The 14,139-nt window shown below is 39.9% G+C and overlaps 1 protein-coding gene across 1 annotated transcript; it reads left to right on the top strand.

Moving 5' to 3' along the window:
* The first annotated feature begins 6,810 nt into the window (after positions 1-6,810).
* LOC107870235 (glucan endo-1,3-beta-glucosidase) lies at positions 6,811-9,465 on the top strand. Its single transcript, XM_016716693.2, has 3 exons — positions 6,811-7,967; positions 8,548-8,944; positions 9,259-9,465. The coding sequence occupies exons 1-3, from the start codon at positions 6,888-6,890 to the stop codon at positions 9,285-9,287; spliced, it is 1,506 nt and encodes a 501-aa protein (XP_016572179.1). The 5' UTR covers positions 6,811-6,887; the 3' UTR covers positions 9,288-9,465.
* Positions 9,466-14,139: the final 4,674 nt, after the last annotated feature.

The following is a 14,139-nucleotide window of genomic DNA, read 5'->3' as shown; positions in this document are numbered from 1 at the left end:
ACCTAACGGCTTCATGAACCCAAAGCACCACACTCTCCCGTGCCTCAGCCTGCCAAGAATCCCTCGGTCAATTTTCAACAAAAAACACATGCAGGCCCTAGGCCGACCCCTGGAAGAGTGGGCTATAGCATAGTTATTTGACCCAAAAAGGCCCATTAATGCCGTTTCACTCGTTTGACCATCCAAACGGCCCCGCCGACCCCAAAGGCCTACACTTCCCTGCTCCTCAACCTACCTGAGAACCCCCGATTGATTTTTGGAAAAACACACACCTCGGTCCTAGGCCCACCACCGAACTTGTGGGCTATATCATATCAATTTGGCTCGAAAATGGCTTGTTCGTGTCGCTTTGCCCGTTTGACCACACAAACAACCTTGACAACCCCAAAAGAATACACTCTCCCATTCCTCATCCTGCTTGGGAGCCCCTGATAATTTTTTTGCCCAAAACACGCCCGATCCTCAGGACCAGCCCAGAACCGTGGGCTATAGCATATTGATTTTGCCTAAAAATGGTCCGTTCATGCTGTTTTGTCCGTTTGACCACCCAAACGGCTCTGTTGACCCCAAAGGCCCACATTCCCCAACTACTTAGCCTTCCAGGGAGCCCCTAGTTAATTCTAAGTACAAAACACGCTCGAGCCTCGGTCCCACCCCCGGAACCGTGGGCAAAAGGCCTTGTTTGGATTTTTTACCACCTAAATGACCCTGTCGATGCAAAAGGCCCACACTTTCTTGCTTCTCAACCTTTATGGGAACCCCTGATTAATTTTTAGCCTAAAACACGCTCGAGACCCAGGCCCAATCCTAAAACCGTGGGCTATAGCACACCAGTTTTGCCCGAAAATAGCCCGTTTGCATCGTTTCACCTGTTTGACCACCTAAACGGCCCCGCCAACCCTAAAATTCCACACTCCTCCTCTTATTAGCCTGCTTATGAGCCCTCAGTCGATCTTCAATATAAAACACGCTCAAGCACTAGGCCCACCCATGGAACCGTGAATTATAGCACAAATATTTTGCTTGGAAATGGCTTGTTCGCGTTGTTTCTCCTATTTGACCACCCAAATGGCCCCTACCTCTGAAACCATGGGCTATAGCATACCGATTTGGCCTAAAAATGGTCCATTTGTAGCATTTCGACTATTTGACCACCTAAACAACCTCGCTGACTGCAAAGGCATACACTATTGCTCTCCTCAGCCTGCTTGGGAACCCCCAGTCAAGTTTCAATCAAAAACATGCTTGATCCCCTGTCCCACCCCTGGAACCGTGGGCAATAACACACTGATTTGGCCTATAAACGGCTTATTCGTATTGTTTTGCCAGTTTGACCTCCAAACGGCCCCGCCAACCCAGTAGCAAACACTTTTTAGTTCCTCAGCCTGTCTGAAAGCCCCAGTCAATTTTTGGCCAAAAAATGCCCTAAACCTGGGCCCACCTCTGGAACCATCGACTATAGCATATTGATTTGGCCGAAAAATGGCCCATTCACACAGTTTCACACTTTCGACCACCCAAATAGCTAGGTCGACCCCAAAGTCCCACTCCCCCACTCCTCAACCTTCCCGAGAGCCTACAATCGATTTTCAACCTAAAATACCTTGGACCCCAAGCCTACCTCCGAAACCATAGGCTATAACACACATCGATTTGGTCCAAAAATGGCCCACTTGCATCGTTTCAATTGTTTGACCACCTAAACGGCCTCGCCAACCCTAAAGGCCTATACTACCCCTTCCCTCAGCCAGCTTAGGAGCCCCTGGTCAATTTTCAATCCAAAACATGTTCGAACCCCTTGCCCACCCCTGGAACCATGGGCAATAACATACTGATTTGGCCTGTAAATGGATTATTCGTGCTGTTTCACCAGTTTGACCACCAAATGGCCCTACCAACCCCAGTGGTGAATACTTTCTAGCTCCTCAGCCTACCTGACAACCCCCAATCGATTTTTGGCTAAAAAATTGCCTGGGCCCCTAAATGTGTGTTATACCCAGTCGTGAGGGTGTTTCGGAACCGTAAGTTATAGCACACTGTTTTGGCTCAAAAATGTGTCGTTCGTGCCATTTTTTATGTTGTACCACCCAAATGACCTCGCTAACCCCAACGGTCCACACTCTCCCACTTCTTAGCCTGCCTGGGAGCCTTAGGTCAATTTTTGGCCCAAAACACGCCCTTTTCCCAGGACCACCCTCGAAATCGTGGTCTATACCACATCTATTTGCCTCAAAAATAGTTTGTTCTCGCTATTTCATCTGTTTGACCACCCAAATGACCCCGCCATCTCCAAAGGTCTACACTCCTTTGCTCTTAAGCCTATCTCAGAAACCCCAAATGACTTTTGATCCAAGACACGCTCGATCCCCTAGCCCATCCAAAATCGTGGGCTATAGCACATTAATTTTTCCTAAAAATGGTCCATTCATGCCGTTTCGCCTGTTTAATCACCAAAATGACCTGCTGACCCCAAAGATCCACACTCTCCTGCTTCTCAGCCTGCTTGGGAGCCCCCAATAAATTTTTGGCCCAAAACATGCCTAGTCCCAGTCAAACCCCCTGAATCGTGGACTAAGCACACTGATTTGGTCTAAAAATGACCTGTTGGCGTGTTTTGCCCATTTGACCACCCAAACAGCATGGCTGGCCCCAAAGGTCCATACTCCTCCGCTATTCAGTCTGCCTGGAAGCATCAATTGATTTTTTACCCAAAACATGCCCGAACCTCGAGTGCACCCCCAAAATCGTGGACTATACCAATTTGGCCCAAAACTGGTCTGTTTGCATTGTTTTGCCTGTTTGAGCTCCAAAATAGCCCCGCCGACCCCAAAGGCCCACACTCTCACATTCCTCAGCCTAATTGGGAGCCCCTAATCTATTTTTGACCCAAAAAAGCCCGAACCCCAGGCCCCAAGCCCACCCCCTCAAATTATGGGATATAACACAATGATTTGGCCCAAAAAGGGCTCGTTCGCATCGTTTTGCTCGTTTAACCACCCAAACAGCCTAGCTGACACCAATGGCCAAAACTCCTCCGCTCCTCGGCCTTCCTGGAGATTGTGATTAATTTTTGACCCAAAATAAATTGATCCCCGATACCACCCCCAAAATTGTGGGCTATAGCACATCGATTTGGTCCAAAAATAGCCCATTCACCTCATCCGACCACCCAAACGGCCCCAACAACCCCAAAGGCCCACATTCCCCAGATCCTCAACCATCTTAGGAGCGCTCGCTCACTTTTTTATTCTAAAAACATTTAGGCTTCGAGCCCTCACCCAGAACCAAAGGTTATAGCACATGGATTTGGCCTAAAAATGGCCTACACGCGACGTTTCACCTGTTTGACAACCAAAACTGCCCTTCCAAATCCAAAGGGCCACACTCTCCTGCTGCTCAACCTTCCTAGGATCCCTCTATCAATTTTTGGCTCAAAATACGCTCGAGACTCGGTCCCACCCTAGAACTGTGGGCTATAGCACATTGATCTAGCTTAAAATAACCCGTTCGCATCATTTTGCCCATTTGACCACCCAAACAGCCCTACCGACTCCAAAGGCCCATATACCCTCGCTTTTCACCCTGGCCCTCTCAATTTTTGGTCAAAAATATGCCCGTTCCCCGGAATTACCCCCGAAACCGTGGACAATAGCATATTGATTTGGCCCAAAAATTCTCGTTCTTGATGTTTCGCCCATTTGACAATCGAAATGGCCCCACAGACCCATAAGCCCACACACCTCTGCTCCTCAACCTGCCTTGGAGCCTCTGGTTAATTTTCAGTCTAAATAATACCCAGGAAATAGGCCCACCCTAGGACTGTTGGCCATAGTACACTGATTTGACCCAAAAATGGCCAGTTCACGCTGTTTTGCCCATTTGACCACCCAAGTGGCCCCGCCGACCCCAAAGGCCCACACTACCCTACTCTTCAGCCTGCCTAGTAGCCTCCAATCAATTTTAACCCTAAAATACGCTTGGGAACTAGGTATACCCTCAGAATCGTGGACTATAGAATACTGATTTGGCCTAAACACGACCTGTTCGCACTATTTCATCCATTTGACAACCCAAACAACCCTGTTGATCGTAATGGCCCATATTTCCTCGCTCTTCAAACTGCCTGAGAGACTTCAATCGATTTTAAGCCCAAAATATGGCTGGACCCAGGCCCACCCCCGGAACCGTAGGCTATAGCACACCGATTTGGCTAGAAAATGGTCTGTTCTCGCTAATTTGCCCATTTGATTACCCAAATGGCCCTGTCGAACCCAAATACTCACACACTCTTACTCCTCAGCCCCCGATCAATTTTTTACCCAAAACATACCCAGTTTGTGGTCCTACCCTCAGAACCGTGTGCTATAGCCCATCAATTTGGTCTAAAAATAATCCATTTGCATTGTTTCTCTCGTTTGACAACCCAAACGACCCCACCGACCCCTAAGGCGTACATTCCCCCACTCCTCAGCCTTCCTAGGAGCCCCCAATCAATTTTTAGCCCAAAATACGCTTGGGTCTACCCCTAAAACCGTGGCCTATTGCACACCGATTTGGCCCAAAAATGGCCCGTTCACATTGTTTTGCCCGTTTGACCACCCAAACGGCCTCGCCGACCCCAAAGGCCCATACTCTCCCGCTCATCAGACTGCCTGGGATCCCCCGATTGATTTTTGACCCAAAACACACCCGAGCCTCGATCCCACCCCTGAAACCATGGCCAATAGCACACCAATTTGGCACAAAAATGGCCTGTTCACGCCGTTTTGCCCATTAGACCCACCAAATGGCCCCGCCGACCCTAAAGGCCTACACTCCCTCACTCTTCATCCTGCCTAGGAGCCTCCACGCTATTTTTGGCCCAAAACACGCCCAAGCCTCGAGCACCATGGACTATAGAACATTAATTGACCCAAAAACAACACGTTCATGTCGTTTCTCTCATTTGACCACCTAAACGACAACGCCGACCCCAGAGGCTATCATTCCCCCACTCCTCATCCTGTTTGGGTGGACAACGGGCGAAACAAAGTGAAAGAGGCTATTTTTTAGCCAAATCGATGTGCTATTATCCACTTTTCGGTCGTTTTCCATGGGTCGAGCGTGTTATGGGTCAAAAATTGACTAGAGGCTCCCAGGCAGGCTGAGATACGGGGAAGTATGGGCCGACGGGGTCGATTGAGCCATTTGGGTGGTCAAACGGGCGAAACGGTTCGAACGGGCTATTTTGGGGCCAAATCAATGTGCTATAGCCCATGGTTCCGAGGGTTTGCTTGGGTCCCGAGCGAACTATGGGCCAAAAATTGACTCGGGGCTCCCAGGCAGGCTAAAGAGCAGGGAAGTGTTAGTCGGTGGGGTTAGTTGGGTCTTTCGGGTGGTCAAACAGGTAAAACGGCACGAATGATCATTCTTTGGCCAAATCGATGTGTCATAGCCCACGATTTTGGGGGTGTGCCTGGGGCCCAGACATGTTATGGGCCGAAAATCGACCTAGGGCTCCTAGGCAGGCTGAGCAGTGGGGGAGTATGGGCCTGCAGGGATGTTGACTCTTCAAAAATGTTTATGGGTGTGTTGGATTCCTTGAAAGTGATGAATCTTTGGAGGATCCGATACATGTAAGACATTATTTTAGAAGAGTCCAAGCAACATAGGTTGGATGCATGTAGGGAAAAAAAACATTTTTGTGAATCTCACTTGAGGATGTGCTTCCATTCAACTTTCGTTTAACAGTTTGATAATCTAATGTGGTATGGATAGTTTGAAATAACTTGAAACTAAGCCTTGATGAATATAAAAATGATTTTAGGGATTTAGAATTTTGTATCTAATGTTATTTATCTCTTAGGGTGTGTTTGATATGAAGAAAAATACTTTTCATTAAAAATAAGTGTGTTTCTTACATATTTTTTAAAATAAGCAGAAAATATTGGTTGAAAAATATTTTATATAATCTAGGCAAATACCGTGGAGAGGAGTGAGGATAGGAGTGTGGGGATGGTTGGAGTTGTAGGCTGGATGTGTTGGAGGATGGAGAGGAAATAATTAATGTGGAATACTATTTATAAAATTTACTCTCGTACTTCCACGGGGAAGGTTATTTTCCTCATTTTAAGGGAAAGAAAGAGGGAAGGGGAGCAACATCTTATACTCTTCGTGAGAACTTCCGTATCCTAGAAGCATTTAGAATGAGAAAAATATAATCTACCAAATATGAAAAAGTTAAAAAATATAAAGTGGAAAATGTTTTTCTCGCCTAACACACCCTTAATCTAAGTGCCCTGTCAAGTATTTCAGTCACTTAAACATGGCAAACTACACGGAATATTAGAAGTTGTAGAATCATACCTTATCATCCATATTATAAATTAGAAAAAAAAGAAAAAGAAAACCTTACTCTTTGTTTGAATCATTATTACAAATACTAACATTTGTTTTGATTGTTAATTAAAATATATTATATCGTATTATTAAATTCACCATACGTAACAATGAAAGCCCCTTGCCAATTCCAAAAAATAGGACATTGTGTGTGTTAGGCTTATACTCCATTGCCACATTCTTTTGGACATTTTTCAATAGCTTTGTGCAAATTATGCACATCACTTGCAAAGTCTGCCTTTTTTCTAGCTTGAATTTCGTTTAATTCATAAGCACGTACAATTCCATCTAGAACTGAGATCATCCTTTAACCTTTATTTACCATAGAAATTTTTATATGCCACACACTTAACTAAACTAGAACTTTTCTCTCATCCATCCATTAATTCAACATCTTAATTTAAGCAAAACCATACATAACACCTATGATCCTCAATCCATTTACTCCTATAATAATCCTCCTTTCCTTTTTTCATTTCTCATAATCATAAAAAAAAACAAAAAATAAAATGGAGGTGTCTAATAATAAGAAAATAACATCTCCATTATATGCTTTCTTGTTTATTTCTTCTATTTTTATTCAATGCCTTCCTTATGTTTCATCTATAGGTGTTAACTATGGCACCCTTGGCAACAACTTACCTCCACCATCACAAGTTGCTCAATTCCTCAAGGACAAAACTATAATCGATAAAATCAAAATTTTTGACTTGAATCCAGACATCCTACGCGCTTTCGCTAACACAGGAATCTCAGTTACTGTCACTGTCCCAAACGGTGAAATTCCAAAATTGTTGGACATAGGTTATGCTAAGAGTTATGTTGATGCAAACATCAAGCCATTTTATCCACAAACAAAAATTGATGTCATAGCAGTTGGTAATGAAATCCTTCATTGGGAAACACCAGAAGTACAAAACAAATTAGTTGATGCAATGAGGACATTATATCAAGCATTAACACAATCTGGTATTAACACAATTAAAGTGTCAACACCACATTCATTAGGGATATTACTAAGTTCAAATCCACCAAGTAAAGCAAGTTTTAGACCAGGTTGGGATGTTGGTATTATAAAACCAATGTTACAATTTCTACGCGAAACGAAAGGACCTTTTATGGTGAACCCTTATCCATACTTTGGTTACAATCTACCACAAGCTGATTTCCTATTGTTCAAACAAAACAATGGCGTATTCGATCCGTTTACTAAGAGGACATACAAAAACATGTTTGACATGTTGTTGGATGCTGTGTATGTGTCAATGAAGAAACTTGGTTATGCTGATGTTGATATCATTGCAGCAGAGACCGGATGGCCTTCATTAGGTGAAACTTTTGAACCACAATGTACTGTGGAAAATGCAGCATCATACAATGGTGGATTACTTAGGAAAGCTGTGACTGGTGCAGGGACACCATTGATGCCAAAGAAGAAAATTGATATATATATTTTTGCTTTGTTTAATGAGAATACTAAACCAGGTTCTAATGCTGAGAGGAACTTTGGTTTGTTTAGGCCTGATTTTACACCAGTTTATAATATTGGAATCATGAAAGGACAACCTTTGTTGCCTGAGCCACCAAAGGTAACTCACTCTTTTTAACATATTCTTGACGAGGTTTAAATCTCAGTAGATCGTGATAGCAAGTCATTCTGTCACTTACAATATTTCGATGAGTTGCATATAGAATATAGATGCAATTCATATGGCTGATTGCTTTTCAAAACTAATCATTTTCAACGCTTTTCAAAACTAATCATTTTCAACCCATCTCGCTCCCGTTAGAGCGATTGCTAGTGGTTTTTCACCATCCTATTTTAATGACTCGAACTCTAGATCTCTTATTTGGAAATGAGGGTGTTACTTATACCAATAGTATCATATTTTTGTGTGCCTTTCCTTATATATCTACCTAAATTAGAGATTATAAGTATATGTGTATATATGTATATGAGTGTATAAAATATGTATATTTAGTATAAAGTATACACGACATATACATTGATTCGGTATATATTGTGTATATTTAGTAGGACATATTGGTAAACTGGTTGAAAAAACGATATATATCCTTAACTTTCCTTTTATTTTTACTTTGTCGTTGCTTAAAACTAAGACAATATATCGATTTACTAACAAGTTTTGTAACTTTTGATGTATACAGCCTCTTCCAAGACCAGCATTGCCACAACCACAACCAAGAAATCCAAAAGAAAGCCGTAACCGAAAGCCGGGCCGAAGTCCAGCCCCAGCAATCCCAGTCCAACCAGCCCCAAAACTTCCAGCCCAACCACTTCCACAGCCTGCAGCCCCGGCGGGCAAGAAATTCTGTATGCCCAAACCAGGTGCTACAGATGCACAATTGCAGGCCGCTTTAAATTGGGCCTGCACTAATCAAGGTGTGGATTGTACCCCAGTTAATGCTGGAGGTGCATGTTTTCAACCCGTTACTCTTAGGTCTCACGTAGCCTGGGTTATGAATTCTTACTATCAACTCCATGGTAAAAATGATTTTAACTGTGATTTTTCGGGCTCTGCTGTCATCGTCTTCCAAGATCCAAGTAAGTATTTAACATTTTTCGATCAGTGTAAATAATTTTTTATATTATTAGATCACTTTGAATACGCACGATTTTTGCCTAGAGATAAGTTTCACAAATACTAATTACAAGTAACTGTTCATAATAAGCAGGATTAGTAATTATTTATAATAAATAAAATTAGTAATTAATCTGAAAAATAGGATAAGTTACTTGTTACAACATATTATGATCCAATTTACTTCTAATATGTTTACCATAACACATTGTTGAATTTTTTTATTTAATTGAAACTCTAACGATGATTATCTTTTATTTATTTGTGATTTTTGTAGGTTATGGTACATGCAAGTACCTATCTTAAATATTATGGCCAAAAAAAGGAAGATTTTGAAGCTATTCAACATCTGAAGGATTAGTTTTGATATATTAAGATTTTTTAAATCTAAAAATTGTACTTTGATATTTCACAAACTAATCTAGTTATATTGTTGTGTAGTATCTATTCATTATAAAAAAAATGTTGCCTACTTCATTTGCCATGATCTAGTTTTATTTATATTTTTTATTTGATAAATATATTTTTGCTAACTACGACTAATTTAATATCAAAAATGAAGAAAGCGCGACAAATATTAACTTATCCAGTTCATGAAAGTCATTAAAAAGGTTAAAGCTTAATAAATAATTTGTATGTCATTTTTCAATTATTTGTTATATAATCAACTATGCGTACACAATCAAGCGAGATGCACACTTCTTATTATCTTATACATGTCAAATTGCATGAGATTTATCACGTAGAGCATATATTCTATTTGATCAGTTTTATGTTAGTTTAAGAGCATACATATGTGCACAATAAAAGTTGAAGGACATTAATGTCAACTGAGGCCAAGTTAAAAGGTGATATTTATGTTTTTTCTTGTTCAATATAGCAAATCAAAAATCATTTACTTATTTTCTATGATTTTACCCTTATCAATTATCATTAAGTAATTAGAGGATCCTAGTAGTGAAACTTAAATTTTCGAAATATAATCAATTATACTAGGATTAACCAATAACCAGTTTTGCTTTCCTTCCAAAATGCCCAAATGGAATGTATCATCATGCAAGTAGGTGAAGCTTTGATTGACGTGAATATTGATTTGATATATATAGAGAGAGAGGGACTTTTTTTTTAGTGTCTCGAGAATGGATAACTTACAGGTACAGCAATCTCTCTCACAGTATTTGCACTTCGCTTGAGCACTTTGTGCGCTGATATGGCATGGCATGTGTAATACATTCTTCAGTAGGAGAGTGAGAAGCCATAATTTATTGTAATTTCCTTTTTTTTTCATACCAGCAACAATTTTAATTCTCATTAAAATTACATTATAATTTCTCCATTTCAAAATTAAAAAATTAATTTTATCTTCTTTTTCTCTTCTTTTCTTGCTCTCTCTCCCCATGTTTCTTCTCTCTCTCTTCCTCCAATTCTCCCCTTTCCTCTATTGCTTTCTCACATTTTCTCTTTTGTTCTTGAACTCTCTCTCCCCTATTTTGTCTCTCTCTCTCTCCCTCCGACTCTCCCCTTTGCTTTCGCACCTTTTCTCTTCTTTTCTTGATCTCTCTCTCCCCTTTGGCTGAATACACAAAACACACAGTCCATATACGCACACAGCTCGCAAAATCGCACAACTCACAACACACGCAGCTACATAAATGCGATACACGCAGAAGAATCGGGGAGGAGGAAGGGGAAAAATAGTAGAGAGTTGCGAGGAATTTGGGGAAAATAGTGGAGAAATTGAGAGAATAGAGAGAAAGAAGGTGTGAGGAAGAGACAATCGATGGAAAAACAGTGAACAGAGGATAAAGATGTGAGAGAGATAAAAGAAAAAAAGGGAGAGAGGGAGGGAGAAAAGGATCGCTGGGGTCAGAAATTTGACCCTTTTTTTTCAATTTCCTACGTCGCCGAGCTCGTCGGAGCTCCGGCGAAGTGAAAACAGCGACCCAACCCTCATTTATGATCGAACTCTCATCGGAGATTATGAAGATGAAGATACATTTTTTTTAAGGTTTCTATTGTAGATGGGGGAAATGGGTGTTTGGAAGAGAAGGGGGAAGGGGGTAGGATTGGGGAGGGAGGGTATTAATGGTTTTTTTATTTAATTTAAATTTAATTATATCAAAAAATTATTTTTATAATTATTTTAAATTGAAATGCCACATGTCGTTATTTAATTTGCCATTTTGCCACATCATTGGCGTGTGTATTACACGCAGTCCCAATTTTTTGCTATGTCGGCAAATTGGGCTCAATTGAAATTATTTCTAAAGGAGTAAAGGGTTCAATAGGTACCTTTCTTAATTGAGGTGCTTATAAGGGAAAAGTGAAATATTTCAGGGGCCTGTATATGTATTCTGTCTTAAATTAATTTATTGTATACTTTTTTGATGTAGAATTCACTTAAGATATCGTGTGCAACCTTTCTCCTAAAGCTTGCTAGATAGGCTAGAAGCTTATCTGTCAGAAGCGAAGCTGGTGTTTTAATTTTATAAATTCTGAATTTTGAAATGATGATTTAAATTAGTGTTAATAATTAAGTTTAAACATAATATTTGTACATATTTAATGAAAACTTTTATTTAAAATCACACCATTTAAGCAAACACTAGTAAATGAGGAAATGAAGATGTTGTATTGGATGTGTGGACTTATTAAGAGGAATAGAGTTATAAAATGAAATTATTTGGGAAAAGATGAAAATGGCTTCGGTGGAAGACAAGATGCGGAAAATGAGGTTAAGATGATTTGGGTATGTGATGAGGAGGAGCACGAATATCCCGGTTAGAAGTTGTGAGATGTTTGCTATGGATGGTTTCAGATGGGGTAGAGGTAGGTTAAAGAAGTTTTGGAAGGATGTGATTGGACATGTCATGGAGCAGTTACAGCTTACTGCTGGCATGACCTTAGATAGGAAGGTGCGGGAACACAGATTATGACAGAGGGCTAATTCGTGGAGTGAGTCCTAGATATAAATAGGGATGCCTTTATTGTAGCCATGCTATTAGTTGTAGTGCTATCTGCGTATCTTGGAGTTTCTTGTTCCTGTGGTTGGGTGATGTGTGTACTTTCGTTTTAGATAGTTTATAATATACTCTGTGGATGTCTTGTTTTTGTTTTTCTTGATTGGTGTGTTATTCCATCTTGGTTAATATTTTATTATGACTTTGTATATTATTTTTTATTCTTTTCTATCTTAAGCTGAGGTCAATCAGAAACAACCTTTGTACTTCTTCGTAGGTATGAACTGTGTATACTCTACCCTCCTCAAACCTTACATGCATCCTCATCGACTCACCCTCTGTCTTGAATGTCGTTGCCTAATTTCTTGTAGTGGTTTTTGTTAGTTGGATGTTATGTTGTTCGAATTCTTCAAAAATATCGATGGATGTATTGAATTCTTCGAAAGTGATGCATCCTTGGAGAATCTAACACATGTCGTAATCGTTATTACAATTATGACATTTTTTTTAATTTTAATTTAAAACATATTATATCGTATTGTTAAATTCATCTTACGTAACAATGAAAAGCCCCATTTCAAGCTCCAAGAAAGGATATTGTGTGTTAACCTTATACTCCATTGCCACATTTTTTAGACATTTTTCAATAGTTTTGTGCAAATCATGCAAATAGGTTGCAAAGTCGATCATTTTCCTAGCTTGAATTTCATTTTGTATAAATAACATAAATATCAACCTTTTAAAAGTAATTACATTTTCTCTCGCTTTTTTTATTATTTTACTCTCTCTCCCTAATAAGGCCAAACCCATCGGTGGCCCCCTAAATTTGGCACTAACTTTCATTTAGGCACCTCAACTGGACGTTGTTCACTTTAGGTACCTCAAGTAGTCATAAATTGTGTCATTTTGGCACCTTTTGCTGATTCAACAAAGAGAGTGTATTACACTCGCTTTTGGGCGCGTTTCAAGGATACTTTCATATTTTTTTTGGCGCATTTTTGTAATTTTTTATCTTTAATTTGTTTTAAATTATTGAAATTGTTTCCAAATCAGCAACAATATATATACATAGCAATTAATGACATAATTATCCAACTCATTATTAATATATATACACAATTAAATTAAAAGAACCAATTAATTGATGACAAGTGGCATTTTCCAAAATAATTATAAAATTATTTAATTTTATTTGACATCCCACCCCCCAAACCCCAAAGTCATTTTCTCCACCACCACCCATCTCCCCGACACCCCCCACCCCAAGTCCTCTTCTCTATTTGACAGCCCCCCACCCCACCCCACTCCACTCTTCTCCTCTATTCTCTCTCCTTCACACTCTCTTTGACAATTTCACATAAACAAAAAAGACAATCCAGAAAAAAAATTAAAACGAATTCAAAAATGGCACAGCGTATTTGTTTCTTTCTTCAAAAAGATAAGTAAATCATTTACATATTCCAAATCATTCAAACAATTTAAGCTTCCAGAAACTTCTATAAAGAATGAGCAAAATGATGGATTGGAAAATTCAACCTCCATTAATGGAGAATTCAACCTTCCTTAATGGAGATTGTGGAGTTTAGTGATTGTGATGCTATGGTGGTAGTGGAATTTGATAGTGGTGGTATGGAAGAAAATGAAAGAAAAATATATGAATAGAAAAGGGAAAAAGAAAACGTTGGGGGTGGGGGTGGCGGGGGTAGACGTTTGTGGTGGCAGGGGAAGGTAGGGTGGCAAGAGAGTTAGGGGGTGGGGTGGGTTGATGAAGATGATATGGGGTGTGGTGGTTAGGAAGATGATATAAGGTGGGGGTGGGGTTATTAATATTTTTTTATTTAAATTATAGGTGTATATAATGATGTGGCAATTTAAATAAGTTGGCACAAATTAATTGATCGTTTTTTTCACGTTGGCAGCGAGTGAGACGCACTCACCGGTGCTGATGTCGAAAGGTGTCAAAGTGACACACTTTATGGCTACTTGAGGTGTCTAAGTGAAAGTTTGTGCCAAGTTTAGGAGACTATCGATGGGTTTGACCCCCTATTAATACACATAATATAACCGACATATACATAGCACTCTATGTATATATGAGATTTTTGTAATATGTTTAGGAAGTTGGATTTTTTATAATATTGAAAACATAAATTGTGTATTTGTGTAATTTTTAGTTTCATTTAATTCATAAACTCGTG

The sequence above is a fragment of the Capsicum annuum genome, chromosome 5, assembly GCF_002878395.1.
Source record: "Capsicum annuum cultivar UCD-10X-F1 chromosome 5, UCD10Xv1.1, whole genome shotgun sequence".
Taxonomy (NCBI): Eukaryota; Viridiplantae; Streptophyta; class Magnoliopsida; order Solanales; family Solanaceae; genus Capsicum; species Capsicum annuum.
The sequence above is the reverse complement of the archived record's forward strand: the minus strand, read 5'-3'. Positions and strand labels throughout refer to the sequence as shown.